This window comes from Pezoporus wallicus, unplaced genomic scaffold (assembly GCF_028554395.1).
Source record: "Pezoporus wallicus isolate ANWC-B61680 ecotype Strahan unplaced genomic scaffold, APGP_CSIRO_Pwel_v1 contig_10084, whole genome shotgun sequence".
In the NCBI taxonomy this organism is placed as follows: domain Eukaryota; kingdom Metazoa; phylum Chordata; class Aves; order Psittaciformes; family Psittacidae; genus Pezoporus; species Pezoporus wallicus.
In genome coordinates, this window is record NW_026642497.1 from 484,288 (window position 1) to 502,862 (window position 18,575).

Consider the following 18,575-nt stretch of genomic DNA (forward strand, 5'->3'; position numbering starts at 1 on the left):
CTTCCAGGGCGGGCACTGGAGCTTCCGGCGGGTGACCCTGCCGAGTCCTTCTGTGCGGCGGCAGCGGGGCCATGGGGCTGCGGGACAGCGTCGTTCACGCCGGGGAGCCCGAGGTGAGCGCGGCCGCGCCGGAGCCCCGCGGGACGCGGCCGGGAGGGCGGGCAGTCGGTAACGGCTCTGCTTTCTGTTTTCACAGGAGGAGGAGGAGGAGCTGGTGGTAAGTGGGAGTACTGTGTACGGTTCTGGTGTCCTCCGCATAAGAAGGATATGGAACTGTTGGAACAAGTCCAGAGGAGGGCCACAAGGATGATCAGGGGGCTGAAGCACCTCCTGTATGAAGATAGGCTGAGAAAGTTGGGGCTGTTCAGCCTGGAGAAGAGAAGGCTGCGTGGAGACCTCATAGCAGCCTTCCAATATCTGAAGGGGGCCTATAGGGATGCTGGGGAGGGACTCTTCATTAGGGACTGCAGTGATAGGACAGGGGGTAATGGGTTAAAACTTAAACAGGCGAAGTTTAGATTGGACATAAGGAAGAAGTTCTTTACTGTAAGGGTGGTGAGGCACTGGAATTGGTTGCCCAGGGAGGTTGTGAATGCTCCATCCCTGGCAGTGTTCAAGGCCAGGCTGGACAGCACCTTGAGCAGCCTCATCTAGTGGAACATGGCCCTGCCCGTGGTAGGGGTGTTGTAACTAAATGATCTTAAGGCCCCTTCCAACCCAAACGATTTTGTGGTTGACAGATCCACAGCTTAGCATGGGGGCAGCTCAGATTCCAACTTCCACAGGGATATATGGCTTCCTCTTAAAGCAATGGGTCTCAGGGAAGCGTATGGGGGTAAATGGTGTTTCAGGGTGTCCCTGCCCTCACGGCAGTCCTGTGCCCACAGGATCCTTTAACCACTGTTCGGGAGCACTGTGAGCAGACGGAAAAATGCGTGAAGGCGCGGGAGCGGCTGGAGCAGTGCGATGCGCGGGTGTCCTCCAGGTCCCATACGGAAGAGCAGTGCACAGAGGAGCTGTTTGATTTCCTGCATGCCAGGGACCACTGCGTAAGTGCAGCACCTGCGGGTGCAGCATCCCTGCTGGTGCCGGGAGAAGCTTTAGCCATGCTTCCAAAAGCGCAGGCAGTTCAGGTGTCAGATGTGGTCAGAAGAACTGTGAGCCTTGATGCTTTCTCATGTTAAATGTTTGTTTCCTCCTTGTTATGACCGCTCCAGCTGGAATTCAGTAGGTTATTAAAAGATTAAATAAGTCAAACATGATGTTTCTGCCCCACAGATAGCACTTTGCTCTTTCAGTGTTGTATTTGCCATTTTGAAATTGAACCCTTTTAACCTGAGCTGAAACTTTGCAAGAGATCTCGGCTTGTTTGTTCTCTTGAATGACCTGTGGCAAAGCAACAGCTGTGGGGCTCAGAAAGCCAAGATGCACATCATAACACCCTGCTGCCTTCCAGCCCTAAACTACGAGTTACTGAGGGCTTTGCTTCTTTTCAGGTTGCTCACAAACTCTTTAAGAACCTGAAGTGAAGGCGGGCGTCATTGTCCATCTGCTTCCACGGCCCATGTTGGTGGTTCCTGGATTCACAGTTCTGCTCCTGCCCGTTCGTGGCAGCAGCCAAGTGTCAGCCTGTCTCTGCGTCTGTTCTTGTGGAAGATGTGCAGCTACGCAAAAACCATGTTGATGTTCTGTAATTTTCCATATTAAACATTGAGTTCCCATGGAAACAGCCTCTGTTTATTTCCTAGTTCTTAAGCTCCTCATTGGTACTGGGTTAAGGTGGAATTAGTGGGTGTCAGAGCTCAGTGGCAGGGGGGAAGACTTCTCACTTGTGGGAGTGTTCTTTTTGTGCATCCATGAGGTGTAGGGACTGGATCCTGATCCCACAGGGAAGAATTTGTGTACTGGAGCCACAAAGATATATTTCCAAGCCCCACAGACCAATATTGTTAATGCAGTTAAGTTAATCACATTAAATTAAACTAAAGGGAGTGGCCCCTTTCTTGGAGAGGAAAGTTTCATCCCCCTGGGGGTAAAAACAGCTGGCCCTCGCTGTCCCCTAATGCTGCTGGAGGAGCCTCTTGGCTGTGGTTGGCTTTGCCACCTTGCCCAAAATGACTGGCCATGGCTGCAGAGGGGCATGGTGGGGGTTCCACCTGCTCAAACTCCAACTGGAGCACTAAGGGGGGAAATGAAGCTTCCTCTGAAGCACAAATCACCAGCCCCTTCTGCTGACCTGGGACTGCCCTGTGCACCCTCTGTCCCTTTTTCTCCGCACTAGGGTGTTCAGTTGCAGGAAAACTGGGCTGCTTCACAGGGCAGCGAGAACTTCCTCAGCTACTCATCAAAGTGAGAAGAAAAACACCACCTTTTAGATTCGGCTGTTCTTTATCAACGCAGCAGTCCATAATGCTTTTGCAGGTGGATTCCCGGTTTAATCCCTAGCGGACTGAAACGCAGCTTTATTAGGGTAAGTGTAACATGTTCCCTTTGGGAGGGCTGGATGTGTTTTTCATCCTGTTGCTGGGTCCTTACTGGCAGTGGATATCCAGAGGCGGAGCGGGGTCGGAGCCGCTGCCGGTCCCGCCCCGGAAGGCGCCGTAGCGGAGCGCGAGTGATGGCGGCGCTGGGTGCCCGCGGGCCGGTGGCGGTAGCGGTAGCGCTGCTGCGGAGGGGACCGGCACCGGGGCTGCGACCGGTACCGCGCCGGTACCGGTACAAGGAGAAGTGGGTGAGCGGGTCCCTGCCCTGCAGCCCGTGGCGCTGCGCTGCACCTTCCCTTTTATCCCCGCTAACCCTTCTGCACCCCTCCAGTCTCTCCATTTCACCCCCTTGCACCTCTCGCTGCACCTATAGCACCGCCTCTCCCGTTACATCCCCATTAAGCTGCTCTGCACACAGCCGCTCCCCTCCTTGCATGCTCACTCCATGCTTCCAGCCCCATTCAGTCATTCCCAGTCCTGAGCCTCTCCAGGGGACCATCAGCCCATAGATGTTTAGGACACGGTCACCCTTTGGGGCTGCAGAAAAGGCTTCGGGGACTTCTAGAAACATAGAATCATAGAATGGTTTGGGTTGGAAGGGACCTTAAAGCTCATCCAGCTCCAACCCCCCTGCCAGGGGCAGGGACACCTTCCACTAGACCAGGCTGCTCCAAGCCCCATCCAGCCTGGCCTTGAACACTGCCAGGGATGGGACAGCCACAGCTTCTCTTTGCACCCTGTACCCCTGTTCTGGCAGCACAGAGCTTGGCACTGGATTGTGAAGGGAAAACGTTATGGATGGGGGGGGGGGGGGGATGTTGAGGTATTTTGTCTTTTAACATCTCTGATGTTTTCCTCCCCCAAGGCTGCCACAGCTCCCCGCATCCCATGCACACGTCTGGCCTTGCACCACTTGGACGCGAACTACAGCCTGCAGCTGAAGGACCTGTGGCCCTCTGTCCGCGCCAGCTTGCTCTGTGAGCAGAAGTACGGTGCCCTCCTCAACAACTTCTCTGCTGATGATTACGTCACTCAGGAGCTGGAGCTGATGAACGCCACTGATTTTGTGTCCGAAGGCTCCAAAAAGGCGCAGCAGGGTGCAGCTGCAGAAGAAGTGAGAAGAGAGGAGAACAGGTCCCAGGAGGGACCTGGGAAGGTCAGGACAGTGGTGCAGACAGAGACACAGGCAGCGATGTCGCCTCCACTTCGTGCCTCCATCAACTCCAACATCAAGTGTTACACCTACCCCAGGGGGGACATCACACGCTTCCGCCCTGCACGGTGAGACATCCCTGGGACGCGCCTCCTGCTGTCCTTGCCAGCCTCATGGGCTACATGTGTGTGAGCACCCGCTGCTTCTGCACGTCCCCATCCTCACTTCCAACTGCTCTTTTCTTTCCCTCCCTCACCCCTTTGCTTTTTTTTATTCAAACTGGTGGTTTTCAGGCAAGACTCTCTGGGGCTCCTTGACTATTATCTCATGGATGCAGCGTCTCTCCTGCCTGTCCTGGCGCTCGACGTGCAGCAGGGTGATTTGGTCCTTGACCTCTGTGCTGCTCCGGGTGGCAAGACTCTGGCTCTGCTGCAGACTGGGCTTTGTGGTAAGTGTTCTTTGTCCTCCACGGGTAAAACAAGGCTGGAAGAGTGTGCCGAGCCCATTGATGTCTGACCATTCATCATTTCTGGTTATAAGAGTTGGGATTCTGATGTGGTTTTGTGAGTGACATTCCCAGTGTGCCTGTTTTGTCCTCCCAGGGCATCTGGCAGCCAACGACGTCTCCATTTCCCGGACAAAGAGGCTGTACAGCATTCTCAACAGCTATGTTCCCAAAAATATCAGGGAAACTGTGAGTGTTACATCCTATGATGGAAGAGACTGGGAGCAGCTGGAAGGTGGCACTTTCCATAAGGTAGGTGATTGGGAGCCAGTGAAGATAAACCGATCTATTTCACTTCCCTCCTGTTCTGGAGGAAGCCAACAGCTTATCCTACGGTATAGAATCATGGAATAGTTAAGGTTCAAAGGACCTTAAGATCATATAGTTCTAACCCTGTGCCAGAAGGCTGTGGGGAGACCTCATAGCAGCCTTCCAGTATCTGAAGGGGGTCTACAAGGATGCTGGAGAGGGACTCTTCATCAGGGACTGTAGTGATAGGACAAGGGGTGATGGGTTAAAACTTAAAACAGGGAAAGTTCAGGTTAGGTGTAAGGAGGAAGCTCTTTACTGTAAGGGTGGTGAGGCCCTGGAATGGGTTGCCCAAGGAAGCTGTGAATGCTCCATCCCTGGCAGGGTTCAGGGCCAGGTTGGATAGAGTATTTGTGTACAGTTTTCCATAATCTTAAATGCAGAGGAAGAGAGAAGGCTAAACCACGTAAGGAGTAGCATTGCCTTCCTGTAGGATCTGGAGCATATGGGTATCCGTAGTTGTGCCTTTATTTGCCTGTGTAATAGCCCTTAAAAGTCGTGTTCTAACCAATCACCCACAAGGGGTTAAATGTGAAGATTAGATAATTATTGTTTCTCAGCCTGTTGGGGATGTAGTGACGTGCTGCACTTGTAAGAGAGAAGCAGCAATAAGTTTATTGAGACAAAAGAGTGATTTAACCAAAGCGTTAGTAAATGTGACAGTGGTTTAACAAGATTCAGTGTTGATGTACACTTGGTTATTTACCATATAGAGCACAAGGTCAGACAAAACTGCTAGGGAGACTTTCCTGTTGAGAGGTTCAGAAAGGACTCCCTTGCTTTCTAAACTGCTTCTCAGAGGGGAGTCTGGAACTGGATCCAGACTTAGTCCCAGACTTGGTCAGTGATTTATGTCCAAGAGATTGTACGTGCACAACCAGTCCTTCATATCACTTAGCTAAGATTGCAAATTTAGCATACTGTTAATAATCACCTACCAAGAATCTGTTGTGGCAAGGGTCCCCTCAACCTCAAGGTGTAACCTTGAGAGGTATCCTCACTCAAGGGGAGATCCTGGTGTGCAGCCTGCTGCCATGCAGGAGAGCTCAACAGACCATGGGCTGTCCACTGTTTATGGACTAAGATGATTGACTTAGGTCACATTTGCGCACCAGCTGTATTTCCAGCTGTTGAGCAAGATTTCATGGCCCTTAGCTACTGAGTTATCTGTCTTCCCAAAGTACAGCTTAAGCCAGATGCAGCCGTTAGGACCACCCCGGTAGCTATTGCTTAAGCAGGAAAAAGGGTGTGTTGGGGAGCATGCTGCCAGATATTCACATCCAGCCTTAGGAGCTGGGTTTGTTTCTCCAGGAGATGTCACTGCAGGAGTTCTGGCTGTGCGTGGTTGCAACCATAGGTGCTGAAGTAATGCCTACCAGAAAGATGCATAGAGTAGAAATGTTAAATGAAGACACGTGTGAGAGCGTGATGTTATCCCAACATAAAAAAGACATGGGATTGTTGGAGCAAGTCCAGAGGAGGTCTATGAGGATGATCATGTCTGTGTCTGCATGTTCCTGAGATGCAAAAACAGCCAGATGAGTTGCAGTTCAGTGTGGATGCGCAGCAGTGTTTGGGCAGTATCAGCCAGGCAGGGTAACAAGAGCTGCTTGGAGTATGACAAGGATGGAGGAGTCGGGCAAGGGACAGGTTGCAGTAGGAGGCTTACTGAGCTGGATCTTATCTGAGAGCTGATGCAGAACCTCTGCGGCTGCAGGTCCTGGTGGATGTGCCCTGCACGACAGACAGACACTCTGTCATGGAGGAGGAGAACAACATCTTCCACAAGAGACGAACCAAGGAGCGCCAGATGCTGCCCATGCTGCAGCTGCAGCTGCTGATGTGAGTTTGATGCTGCGTCTTGGGGCTGTTTGTGTTACAGTAGCAGCTCTCCATGGCCAGCACTGAAACCTCTTCTTTCTTTATGTGTCCCCAACTGGGAAATGTGGAAACCATGTGTAGTTTTCTGGAATGGCAATAGCTAAACACATCAAATCATAGTGTGTGTAGGAAGGGACAAATGTTCTTGGTCAGAGGGTAGCCACAGGAGGTAGGAGGAGGGTCCAAGGAATGGGATGGGTGTAGTGTTGTCTTTTTGTGCAAGATGATCTCCTGGGTCCTGGCAGTCAGCCTTGGAGGTTTTCTGAGTGTCCACATCTCCCAGCACAAGGGAGGATATGGGCGCACTTTGTCCCCCCATTTAGCTAGGAAGATTGAATGGGCTGACTGCGAGCTGGGGCAGTAAGGAAACAGATTAGAGCCCCATGGCAGCACTTGAACTGCAAGAGCCTCTTTCCTGCATGTTCTCTTACCCTTTCCTTTGCAGGTGCATGCAGGATTACTCCTTCTATCTGCTCTCCTGTGTTAAGTACTTTATCAGTCTTACAGATCTATTTAACTTGTATTGCCCTGGTCTAAAACAGTCCCGAAGCTGCAGTGAGAGTGCTGAGTCTATGGGGTTTGAGATTTGTCTCTGACCTCCTATGAGTTAGATGCTGTCTTCCCAATATCAGTGGGTAGGAATGCTGGTGTCCGACACGATCCTTTTCTCATGACAGTGTGTGTGCTCATCTTGCTTGCAGGGCTGGGATCCTCGCTACCAAGCCGGGAGGAAAGGTGGTGTATTCTACGTGCTCCCTCTCCTCGCTGCAGAATGAGTGTGTGATCGAGAGAGCAGTGGACATTGCAGAAACACAGTTTAACATCAGTGTCCATGTTGAGGACTTGAGCCACTTCCGGACGCTCTTCCAGGACACATTTTCCTTCTTCTCGGATTGCCGGCTAGGGGAGCTTGTTCTGCCTCACCTCACGGCCAACTTTGGACCTATGTATTTCTGCAGACTGCACCGGGTGTAGAAGGGGTAACAGGCTGTGCTGGCTACCAGGAAATGCCCCGGATTTCCAGGGAAAGCAGAACTGCTTTGTATTTATTTTTTCTTTTTGGAATGTCCCACAGGAAGTGTGCTTTTTTACTTATCAGGGGGAGTGATTTATCCATCCTTCTCAGGATGGGGCATATGGCCCTCTGTGGATGCTGTGCTCTCGCTCCTGTCTGACTGCTTTGATCATACAAGCGCAGGTTTGGGTTAACAAACACCATCTGGGGATCTCAGCCTCTCTGTCCCAGATCTCACGATCTGCATAATTGAGTTGCATCTGTCTCTGCTTATCTCCTACCTTCAGAAAGAGCAGCCTGAGGTCCGGAAATAAGAGGTTCCTAAGAATGCACCTGCTGTGAGGTTGGAAATGTGCTTGTGATGCTCAAGATCTGGTGGTGGAAGGATCATGGCCAGTGACTGTTGCCATCCCTCATCCTTGTGATTGAAATGGAAGGTGGGAGCAATCCCACGTTAGATGCTATTTAATGGCCAATGTGAAGGTGTTTGTATGATTTTGAGTAATAACTGTGCATTCATATAATCACAGCCATCAGTGAACAATTACTGGAGTTTATTAATAGAGTTGCTTAATAGCTACATTTTTAGTTTTGTGTGCAAAATACAGTGATGGGGAGGGTACACATGGCCGTGTTCCTTACGGGGCAGCCATAGTTATATCCATAGGAAGTCACTCCAGTGTCAGCAAGACTATACTGTTCAGCTTTTGTAATCCTTTGCTGTCAGCATCTGCAAGGGGCAGCAAAGGTGAAAATGAGGGTGAACCCCCATCCATGTCCATCTGTCCAGGAAAGTGTGGTTCATGGATGTATCATCATTTGAACCCAGATTAAACCAGTCCCACCCTCTGTATGGCATCTTGGTTCCTTACAGGATCCGTGGTTATTGGCAAGGAGGACGGGGCAGGAAATGGCTTTTCCTTCCTCCTTCCCTCCTCGCTGTCGTCTCTGCACTGCTGATTGCAAGAGAAGTGGTGCAGCGCTGTCATCTCATGTTGCCACTGGCCCTGGGCATGGGGGACCATGGAGGCTACCCCACTCTCTTCTCATGGCTGAGCGTCTCCACCTCCTTCATGAACCGGAGGCACAGCTCCTCCTGCCATGGCAAGGCCACGCACTGCACGGCCACGGGCAGCCCCACGGCTCCGGACACAGCCTGCAGGGAGGGCACAAGCGGTGACGGGGTACCAGGGGGCTCAGACCTCCAGCAGCTCCTGGAAACTTGGTTTAGGAAGGTGGCTCCTTTATCCTGCCATTCAAGCAGCGTTAGTGTGCTGGGGCAGAGGGGAGGCTCTTGCAGTTCTTGTGACAGAAATGGTTGCTAAAGCTGGGGCAGTGTGTTTAAGGCATCCCACCACACAGAACCCCAACCCACACTGCTTTGATCTGTCTTGCAGCCAGATCCCTCTTTCTTCAGCATCTTTACTCCTGGTCCATGTTCTACTGACAGCATGGGCCTGGTGAAGGCATCATGGAGCAGGAGGAAAGTGCATTGCAGTGCTGTGGGTTCCGGCTGTCACAGGGACCTACTCAAGCCTTGCTACATGGCTCCTTTCTGGTTTCAGCCTATAATCTGCTCCCCCAGTCTCCCCAAAGTTCAGTGACTTATGTGTTGAGGGTTTGGGAGAAAAGGGATTTTCAAATGGTATATAAAGGTGATTCACTTTTTGCACCATGCCCATGTTGATGAACACATTTAGCAGCCCTTGATTTCAGTGAAACTATTAAACATCCACCAGCAGTCTCTGCTCCACCACTTCCCATGCTGCGTACCTGTTTCAGGATCCGGTCCCAGGGGTCATCACAGTACCCTTGGTAAAGCTTTAGTTCTTCCTCATCCGCTTCTGTCACCGTGCTGACAGGTACGACTCCAGCAGGGAAGTTCAAGACATTATACAGCATTGTGGAGGAGATGGCAGCTGAGAGAAGCAGAAGAGACAAATGCAGGTAGTCACAACCTCCTGCCCTCCTTCAGACTTACACATTGCACATTCACATGTGCCTTGGCCTGAAATCCCAGTGTTTCTGATTAGAAACCGCAGAGAGATTGCACAAGGCTGGTTGTCTACAGGTCCAAATTCTACTGCAAGAAACAACTGCCATCAGATGACTTCATCCACATCTGTCTCCATCTGCTTAGATAGGTTTATGGTAGTTACCCTTCCTTCCTGATGCCCATAAAATGCTTAGGTGGGGGTGAAGCTCCTGGTCTCTGTCCAGTCTCAACCGCTCTGCCCTCCCAGGAAGGTCCCAGACTCACTTACTGAGCAGTTTCCCAGGGTATCCCATGGTGAAGGCAGGCCCCAGGACAGGGCACAGCACAACATCCAGCCCCAGTTCCCTCCATTGCGCGATGAACTCAGTACGATACACCTTGGGGAGGAGAGGAGAGATGACGTGGAGGCCGTGTCCATGCCTGGAGCATCTCAGCTTCACATGGGTATGCATCAAACTGCACAGCCAAGGAGGCAGCAGCAGGAAGCTGTACTCGACTCAAGAGCATGTGTTTGCCTCGACAGCACGTGACCAGACAGAAGCCAGGAATTGTAAAGGACAGCCTTCCTTGGGACCACCAAGTGTGGGCATTTGGGTGTAAGTACCCTGAACAACTGATAAAGTCCTGGCTGGGTTGACCCAAAAGCCCATTTACCCCATTCTTACCTCTCTTTTTGTGCCCTCTGTCTGCACAACCCCTTTCCTAACTGATGACTCTCTGACCTGGCACTTGTCATAAAGCCTCAACTTGTAGCATGATGCCAGAAAGAAAATGCCTTAAAACATACCTCTATTTGATGTTGATGATTCCACATCTCTTTCACCGAGCTGCAAATGGGAATGGTAGCAACATTTTTAAGCTTTAAGAGGAGGAATTGCTTAAATAATCCCCCGGGTTGATAAGCACCAGGGATTTTATCAGTTACTTAATACATCTTTCACAACTTGTCTAAAGTTTCCTACAGCATTTGGCCAAGCAATTAAGCAACAAATGTGTGGAAGTGGTAGAGAAAATAGCCTGGACTTAGTACTCCTCTCCACCACACGCTTCCCAAATGACTGTATCCACCCAATTCCCGCAATCCATTCAGGACAACACTAGGGGTAGTGCAACACTGGGGAGATGTGTTCCGGAGGGCTGAAGTAGCCGATGGAGGGACAGCCCCTGCAGAGAGCAGGTCAGAGGCTGTAATGAGCCCAGCCCCACACCACTATGGACACCAAGAGGAGAAGGTACCGCTCATGTCCATGGACATCCCTGGGGATGATGCCATCTCACCTCATTCCACTCAAGGCACTCAGATAGTCAGCCAGGCGGGGAAACTGGAAAGGAAAGAGGTTCCTGTTAGGGACATGACATGGGGGTGCAATAACTTCTGACATCCTGGGAAACTGCCTTCCATCCCTGGGGATGCTACACTGAGAGTGAAAGGTGATTAAAAATGCTCATCATGGTTCTGAATTTACTTTGCTTCCAGCTTCTGGTTGTTGTTTCCCAATGTGTTTCTTACAGCCCAGTATTTCCTGCTCACAGAGGAATGAACTGACTTGAACCAAGTCACCTTTCATTAGTTTTGATAAATCAAACGTTTTTTAGCTCAGTATCTCACAGGAACAAGGCCTCCACAAACACTTTGGCTGCCCCACACTCAATGTTACCTTTCTGATCCTCTCAACTGAGAACCACAAAACTGGACAGAGAGGCAGAGAGAATGGAGAGAAGCCCTACAAAAGGATACTCGGCTGGTGAAAGGACTACAGTAAGGGCCATCTCTTATCACCGGAAGTCTCCATGAAGCTGTGATATTTGGGAGGCCTCCAACACAGGGACAGACCTTCAGCCGTGAGTCCCTCTGCTGCAGTAATCCCAATGCATGACTCTAGGAAACTGGGCACTGCAAGGTCTAGTATTTGAAGCACCCCTTGCTATAGACTCTGCATCAATCTTTTACAGCCCTTGGCTGGTCCTTCTCTCATTTCCCTTTGCATTAGATAAATCCCATCGGGTTCTGGAAAGACCTTCCACAGTGACAGCATGTGCCTTGGCCTGAAACCCCAGTGTTTCTAGTTAGAGGTGGCTCTCAGTTCCACCACGCTTTCAAGCATCTTAAGGCGTTGCTGACACCGCTCTGCTTTGATCCTGAAGCCAGGGACTCACCAGAGGTTTAAGAATCAGAGCCAGCAGCTTCTTCCCCAGCCTCGGGATCCTGCAGCAATTCACCTGGGATTTCAAGCTTGGATCTACGGTATCTCCTGTGCTGAGAGAAGACAAGAGGAGCGGATCATGCCAGGGAAGCTGTTTGCCCTTTCTCAGAAAGCTGAGTATCTCCTGTTTGGGGTGGGAGAGCTGGGCTTGTTTTGCCTGTGTGTTGTGCTCACAGGCACAGGGATGGAGGTGTCTTACAGCACTGCTGCCCCAGGGCTCCTACTTACAACAAGTCCAACCAAGCGTGGCCTCCATCAGCAAAAAAGGTCTTCAGAAAGAGTTCATTCATGACATAGTGGATCCGAGGTGGACAAAAGGGCACCAGCTGCACCAGAACACAAGATGATGTGGCAGCCTGGGAACGTGATAATTTCCAAAGCCCTACTGTGGATATGGTTCAAAGGCAGAGCAGCACCTCCCCAGGCTCCACACGTCAACGGAGCCCTGGTTCAACCCTTTACTAGCCTAGACATTTCCCCATGGGATTACTCCTCCCTGACAGTGGTTTGGCTCCGCTCTCTCCAGAGCTGTTTCTTCCTCCATCAAGCTCCAGGCAGCCCCTGAGCCAGAAGTTACACCAGATTCCCACCTCTCCCAGCACTATCAACATCTCAGATCTGGTGTCACATTGCTATGAAGAGCACCACTGGCATGTTTCTGCAGGTAGGTCTAGATGGAGCGAAAGATATTTCCCATCCTATGCCCCATGGCCCTTTTCCTTCAGTGATCCAGGATGGTCAGAGGTCTCCATGGGCTTTGGGGAGGAAGGAGAAAAAACACCTCTCAGAGCCCTGCTTGGAAGAACAGTACTAGATAGCTCCAAGACAACCTGCCAGGGTAAAACACAGCACTTTATGGATGCTGCTGCCTATTGTGGACCACAGCCACCAGGAGAGCAGAGATGGGTTTGTTGCACCCCTCGCAGGTACAAGTTCTCCAGTTGCCAGCACTGTTTCCCCATGAGATGCACTGCTACCCCATGTGGGACCATGCCTGTGCTGTATTACATGGCTGTAGTAACGTGGCTATACTCACCTGGTGCCCAGCTGCCTGCAGAGCCCTCCTGGTGTCCTGCACTGCGCGCCGCATGCAAGGGGGCAGTGGGAAGTAGCCGTCTGTGTCGTAGTACCCGACCCGCAGAGGAGTGGAGGTGGAGTACACCTGGAGCACAGGGACACCAGTGAAATATCTCCAACCCCCTGAGGGCAGGGCTGCCCTGTGCTGAGGCTCACTGCAGAGGGGACAAAAGCTCCAGCTGGAGAGGAGGCGTTTATGTCTACAAGGGTGTGTAGTGATGGGACAGAGGGGAATGGCTTTAACCTGACAAAGGGGAGATTGAGATGAGCTCTTAGGCAGAAGTTCTTCCCTATGAGGGTGCTGAGGCGCTAGCACAGGGTGCCCAGAGAAGCTGTAGCTGACCCATCCCTGGCAGTGTTCAAGGCCAGGTTGGACACAGGGGTTTGGAGCAACCTGCTCTAGTGGAAGGTGTCCCTGCCCGTGGCAGGGGTTGGAACTGGATGAGCTTTAAGGTCCCTTCCAACCCAAACCATTCTATGGCTCTATGTTAAGGAGTAACTAATTTTCTGGTTGCTGCCTATAGTTTCCACAGGTTACCCTTTCCAAACCCCCACCCTTGTCTTTTTCTCCAGCCTCCCTTTCATCTCATCCCTCCCTTCATATAAAGTGCAGCCACTCAAGACCAGTAATTCAACCAGTGCTCTGAAGACAGAGGTGGAAAAACCTCCTGAGGTTCATCTGCTGCAGAGGGAAAGGAAATGTCCTCAGCCAAAAGATTTCCTGATCCTGTCTCATCTTCCCCTAAAACTTTCCAGCTTTTTGCTCCTGATGTTGCCTTCCTTTCTATTCTTTCCTGGGGTTTTCAGTCTGACAAACTACATGCCAACTGAGTAGAGAGAAAAGATAACTATTTATAACCTATTTCTTGTAGTAATTATTAATTGTGCCTTTAAAGAGAGCTAACAAGTTATAGGAAACCAGTACTATAAAGATAACTGGGCTCTTAAAGAATGATGCTTTGAGTGTGTAGCACCCTCAAAAAAGCCTTGCTGACTTAAGGACTCACATCCTCATTGAAGGGGATGGGGGGCACAGTGGGGTCCAGCCAGAACATCTCCTCACAGAGCAGCGCCTTCATGCACAGGGCCAGGCTGTCCACGTCCCTCGCCATCGGCCCCAGAGCACAGGGAACTAGATTGGGAAGAGGGCAAACATCCACGTTAAGCAAACGGGTGCATCAAACGCCAGTCCACCCCTCTGCATGGCCATGTTGGCTGCAAGGGATGATCAGGCAATGAGGTGGGATGTTTCAGATGGACTTCAGACAGATCTTGATTGTCTCAGGCTTTCCCTAGGCCTAGAGGAGGACACAAGGCTCTTCACAGCATGTAGAGAAAAGCAATTAAATATAATTCATGTACCTGCCAGGATCCCACTGAATGGGCCACTCGCTCCAGACAGGCTGTGGGAAAAGAGAAAGGAATGTATTCTATTTTCAGTAATGGTGAGAGATGCCAAATATGTTTGAATAGCAGAGCAGGGTCTGCAGTTCAGGACCTGAACCAGTGGGAAGCTGTTAAATGCATTTGATTTATGTGAAACAGAAAACCCAAATCAAAACAAAATACCCTAACCCCAATAAATCTTAGCTTTAGTTTAACAAAAAACATTTGATTTTGGCGTTATTTAACTACTTCAGCCCCCTACCTGAGCCTTCCGGCCGTGGGTTTGAGCCCACACAGCCCGCAGAAGCTGGAGGGCAGGCGGATGCTGCCGCCGATGTCCGAGCCGATGCCCAGGATGGAGCCTCCCCCTGCGATCAGAGCTCCCTCCCCTCCCGAGGAGCCCCCGGGGCTCTTGTGGTCGTTGAAGGGGTTCAGGGTCTGGCCAAAGATGGGATTGCTGCAGTCATAGCTGGGGAGAAGAAAACCAGCAAGTGGGCTGTCAGGAACGGCACAATGCCTTCAGTTTGTCGGCTTTCCCTTCCAATGGGAGTGTGGCATAGCCAAACCTCATCCTTCCATCCTGTAAATCCCTCAGGACATGGCTCATTCTCATAATCCTCTGCTTTCCCTCCCAGGCATAAGTACACTTGGTTTCTCTTATGTTATGGAAGGTTTTTTCATCTTAATCTTATCTGAAAGCTATTTTCAGTTGAACTGAGGTTGTTGGCAGCTGACAGAAGCAGGACTCATCAAAGCAACGTCTCAGGAGACAGGAAGAAACCTGTCCCAGGGCCTACAGGGTGGGTTATAGCTTCAGGAGCACAACCAGAAGAAAGATTTCTAATGATGTATGTTACTTGAAGAGGGATTGTGGCACGTTGGTCATTGCAAAAGGGATGGCCCCCTGGCTCTTCAAAACCTTGACTAGGACGCTGTCCTCCTGCACCACAGTGCCCAGGCACTGCACAAGCCCACAGGTCGACAGATGCCCCTGTAGAGAGGATAAGTGACAGTGGACATCGTCAGCAAGCTGTCCTTGCTCTTTTCCATGCTATTTCTCTCCCCTGTCCCAGATGCCACTCCATAGGTACGCTAGCTCAAGGATCAAACCTAGTGTCCTGCTGCCCGAGCAGAGTCACCAGTGGATGTTCAGAGAGGGAATATACACCCCATGCAAACACAGTGCAGTGCTTTTTCAGTTAGCCTTGGTGTTTGGGGCTTGCTTTGGGCTTAGAGCCATTTAACTGTGTTGGTAAGTCAACATGGAGGATACTGACTAACAGATACAGCTCAGGAGTGTGTGGTCAGTCCTCTGTGACGGGGGGGCCTCATGCACAAGCTCTTTGCTAAGGGACTCAGTGGCCAGGCTACTGCACAACAGGGATTTGAGGTTAATGGGTCCTGCTACTAATGACTTTCTAGAAGCTGAGCCATGTTTTAATCCCCAAGACTGCAAACCTCTGAGTAACAGTCTGAGTGATGGCCCAAACAACCCAGCCTGTGCCATCTCTTGTATCAGAAATCATTTGAATCATAGAGTGGTTTGGGTTGGAAGGAGCTTTAGAGATCATCCAGTTCCAAACCCCCTGCCATGGGCTGGGACACCTTCCACTAGACCAGGCTGCTCAAAGCCTTATCCAACCTGGCCTTCGGTTGTATTTGTATGTGTAACTATTCACCACTTGTTTTTTTTTTGCTAAAGGGGACTTCTAACCGCCAGGGTTGCAGCTGCAATGCCACGTAGAGCTACAGCCTCAGACCCAGCCGGGCTCCCCTGGTGTAAGCATGGAGGGCTCAGGGCCATTCCCCATTCTCTGTGTCCCACCATTTCACCACCCAGCCCAGCTCATGATGGGACAAAAGGGAAGCACCTTGTGGCCAATGTGGTCCTTGATGCTGACGGGGATGCCATAGAGCAGCCCTTTCTCCCTCTGCTGTTGTACTTCCTGGAGCTGCTCCTCACACTCAGGGATGAAATGTCGCAGGCAGTTTGTCTGCTGGGTCACTTCCAGGGCCTTTGCAAGACACATAGAGGAATAGGTGTTAGTTAAGAATAGCATCATTTGGTAGCTACCTGGATGTTCAGAACAAGGACTAGTGGCTTGGCATGAATGGTAACCACCTTTCTGCAGATCATCCCAGCTCAAGCCATCTCAAAGGACTCTCTAGTCATGAGTCTGACCCAGGAAAGAGAGAGATCCCTGCCTTTTCATATCATTCTCCTGTATCTGCTATATTAAAGACTTGCCATAATCACTAGCTCCAAGTCTTCTCAGCCACCTGCCCACACACCATGGCATGGAGAACATAAGTGATTTGCCCATCACCTCACCTTCTCTATGTAGGTGTAGAGGACAGTCTTGGGATTCAAAGACCCTTCCCGCAGTCTCCCAGTGAGTTCCAGCAGGGGCAGGGACAGGATGGCATCTGTCTGGACACTGGGGACCTGCAAGGGGAAGATGAAGGGGATGCCAGGACAGCAGTTCCAGTTACTCTTTGGCTCAGGGGGGACAAGTTGTGCCAACATTTATCAAGAGATATTGCTGGAAAGATGGATCCTGCACGTGGGGCTTCAGACCTTTTGCTGCTGAGTGTTTCATCCAGAGTTTGGCTGCACACACAGGAGTCCTTTTGTCTCTGAAGGTGTACAAGAGCTTCATGCATCCACTGCAGCAGAGGACAAGGCAATGCCTCATGTCAGAGACTTCCTCTTGGCACTGTAGGACTTACCCGCTGACCAAGAGTTAACCTTGGCTGAGAAAGCACCAGCCTGGGCAGAAGGTACCAAAGTCCTTGCGCAGAAGCCTCAGGCTGGCCCTTCACCCCTCAGAATGGGTACAGCCAGCATGGGTCAGCCTGGTCTGAGGACAAACATCTCACAGCTCAAGCCCAGCAAAGTACAGATGAGTCAGTGGGGACTCACAGGTGGGTAAGGTCTATTCATGTGATGAAAACTGGCGGTTCTCAATACCACCACTTTTTTTAAGGTTTTATATAATATTTATAGATACATGTATTTAAGCAAAAAGGTTGTAAAGATATGTATCACTTGGGGCAGGTATGATTTATCTCTAGGTGTGTTACCTGTGTAAACATGAGCTGGTTTAACCAGTATCCCTACTCAGAAGTGAATGGAGCAGGGAAGAAAGGTGATTAGAAATCAGTGTTGCAGTAGGAATTCAGGGCCACATCTATGCTGGTTGGGTGCCTGCCTCATTCATCTGTGTTGTGTCCTGGTTGTTCCCAAGGGATACTGAATGCCCTGTGCTTCATTAGTGTTAAGTTAGGCCAAGCATCTTCTGGGCTGCCTGCTGGGGCAGGTCTCACTTGTTGGGAATGCTCCATCCAGAAGCCAGGTTTTGGAGACAAAGATATAGGGATGTGGACAGATGTGTAAGCTTAGAGTTAGGAAGGGAAGAAGTTTTCTTACTTCTATGCATAGAGGGAAGAGACATTTCTAGTTTCCAAATGAACTGGGTTTGCATCAGTGAACGTCTACAGTGCTTCATCATTTTGAGCCAGTGTGGTTCCCTTTCTCCCAAGGCAGCCTTTCCTCTCGTTGAAGGCACGGCTCCCCTGCACTCCTTGTTATAAAAGCTATGGAGGCATGAGCTGAAAGGGGGAGCTGCAGAACCATCAGCAGACACCCCGGTGGCACTCAGACCCCCCAGAAGGATGGGTTACCTGCTCCCTGAACTGCTGGGCGGCCTTTGCCATTTTCTTCACACCCTCATCCCGGGTCCTCCGAGCCTCTTCCATTCTCTTCTGGATCTGCCTTTTGCCCAGCCATTTCCAGACCACCACGGCTGCTGCCGAGCCACAGAGCAGGGCGAAGGCAGCAGAAGGATCCACCTCCCTCTCTGGCAGGAGCTGTCTCAGATGTTGCTGGATCATAACGTGGCCTTCTCGTCTCCGGGGATGGAGTGAGAAAGAAAGGAGACCTTCCCTGCCTTCCCAGACCTGTCACTTCTCCCAACACCACTGTCCCGGATCAGCAAACAGTTTATAAGCCTAAGGCTGACCTCTGCAAAGCTGCCTTCAGTAGATCATGCAGTGGAGAATGATTGACTGGGAAATGGAAACGGTGAAGCTTGGCCAGTGAACCTTGGGGCACTGGGTTTACAGGGGCTTTCTGGGCTGCAGGAAGTTCTTTGCTGGGGAGGAAGGGCTGTGGGATCAGCTGAACAAAAGCAGCAAGGAAATAGCTGGTCTTCTATTTCCTGTGTAGCTGGAGAGGACAATGGGAGAAGGGGAAAAAACAGCCTGAAAACACAAGACTTCCCTGCAGAGGGATGGGGAATGATGATGATGAAAGGATGCATGGCTGTGGGGACCCACTTGCTCACCAAATCCCTTAGCCTGCGCTGCTCCCATGGTGGCCAGAGGCTGTTTCAGGCAGCCTGTGGAATAGGGCTCAGTACTGCTGTGATTTCTTCATGCACTATAAGCAGAGGCTGTTCCAGCCCATGACACAGCACACCGGCATGGCCTTAGGAGTGGAAAATCCCACAGTGTTGCAGGCCAGAAGCTGTTTCCAACAGGCATTGGGATGACTAGTGTCTGAGG

The 18,575-nt window shown here is 51.0% G+C and overlaps 3 protein-coding genes across 4 annotated transcripts; 2 read left to right on the forward strand and 1 right to left on the reverse strand.

The window, feature by feature from the left end:
* The first annotated feature begins 16 nt into the window (after positions 1–16).
* Positions 17–1,727, forward strand: LOC130610669 (cytochrome b-c1 complex subunit 6, mitochondrial). Its single transcript, XM_057430740.1, has 4 exons — positions 17–113; positions 197–217; positions 888–1,049; positions 1,497–1,727. Exons 1-4 carry the CDS (start codon positions 72–74, stop codon positions 1,527–1,529), a joined length of 258 nt encoding a protein of 85 aa, XP_057286723.1. The 5' UTR covers positions 17–71; the 3' UTR covers positions 1,530–1,727.
* Positions 1,728–2,617: 890 nt separating this feature from the next.
* On the forward strand, positions 2,618–7,418 carry NSUN4 (NOP2/Sun RNA methyltransferase 4). The gene is made up of 6 exons (XM_057430739.1): positions 2,618–2,731; positions 3,349–3,764; positions 3,930–4,084; positions 4,239–4,393; positions 6,168–6,292; positions 7,033–7,418. The coding sequence occupies exons 1-6, from the start codon at positions 2,618–2,620 to the stop codon at positions 7,304–7,306; spliced, it is 1,239 nt and encodes a 412-aa protein (XP_057286722.1). The 3' UTR covers positions 7,307–7,418.
* Positions 7,419–8,348: 930 nt separating this feature from the next.
* On the reverse strand, positions 8,349–18,085 carry LOC130610667 (vitamin D3 hydroxylase-associated protein-like). 2 transcript variants are annotated; one of them, XM_057430738.1, is made up of 15 exons: positions 17,694–18,085; positions 16,342–16,455; positions 15,881–16,024; positions 14,867–15,000; positions 14,272–14,478; positions 13,986–14,026; positions 13,631–13,755; positions 12,583–12,708; positions 11,775–11,872; positions 11,500–11,599; positions 10,621–10,664; positions 10,130–10,169; positions 9,611–9,719; positions 9,120–9,265; positions 8,349–8,502 (listed from the first exon to the last, which is right to left on the reverse strand). In XM_057430738.1, exons 1-15 carry the CDS (start codon positions 17,901–17,903, stop codon positions 8,377–8,379), a joined length of 1,764 nt encoding a protein of 587 aa, XP_057286721.1. In that variant the 5' UTR covers positions 17,904–18,085; the 3' UTR covers positions 8,349–8,376. The 2 variants fall into 2 exon arrangements, 1 of the variants encoding a protein (XP_057286721.1); XR_008975092.1 differs by lacking the exon at positions 9,611–9,719 and having other exon boundaries at positions 8,372–8,502; positions 17,694–18,084.
* Between the last annotated feature and the right edge of the window lie 490 nt (positions 18,086–18,575).

What these genes read in the sequence shown, in the direction of transcription:
- LOC130610669 (XM_057430740.1), top strand. Translation starts at nt 72, where the DNA reads ATGGGGCTGCGGGACAGCGTCGTTCACGCCGGGGAGCCCGAG. An exon ending in TTCACGCCGGGGAGCCCGAG is followed by an intron (nt 114 to 196) that starts GTGAGCGCGGCC and finishes CTGTTTTCACAG; the next exon opens with GAGGAGGAGGAGGAGCTGGT. An exon ending in TGCATGCCAGGGACCACTGC is followed by an intron (nt 1,050 to 1,496) that starts GTAAGTGCAGCA and finishes GCTTCTTTTCAG; the next exon opens with GTTGCTCACAAACTCTTTAA.
- NSUN4 (XM_057430739.1), top strand. Translation starts at nt 2,618, where the DNA reads ATGGCGGCGCTGGGTGCCCGCGGGCCGGTGGCGGTAGCGGTAGCGCTG. An exon ending in ACCGGTACAAGGAGAAGTGG is followed by an intron (nt 2,732 to 3,348) that starts GTGAGCGGGTCC and finishes TCCTCCCCCAAG; the next exon opens with GCTGCCACAGCTCCCCGCAT. An exon ending in CTGCAGCTGCAGCTGCTGAT is followed by an intron (nt 6,293 to 7,032) that starts GTGAGTTTGATG and finishes TCTTGCTTGCAG; the next exon opens with GGCTGGGATCCTCGCTACCA.
- LOC130610667 (XM_057430738.1), bottom strand. Translation starts at nt 17,903, where the DNA reads ATGATCCAGCAACATCTGAGACAGCTCCTGCCAGAGAGGGAGGTGGAT. An exon ending in CCCAGCAGTTCAGGGAGCAG is followed by an intron (nt 16,456 to 17,693) that starts GTAACCCATCCT and finishes TTCCCCTTGCAG; the next exon opens with GTCCCCAGTGTCCAGACAGA. An exon ending in TCTACACCTACATAGAGAAG is followed by an intron (nt 16,025 to 16,341) that starts GTGAGGTGATGG and finishes TGTCTTGCAAAG; the next exon opens with GCCCTGGAAGTGACCCAGCA.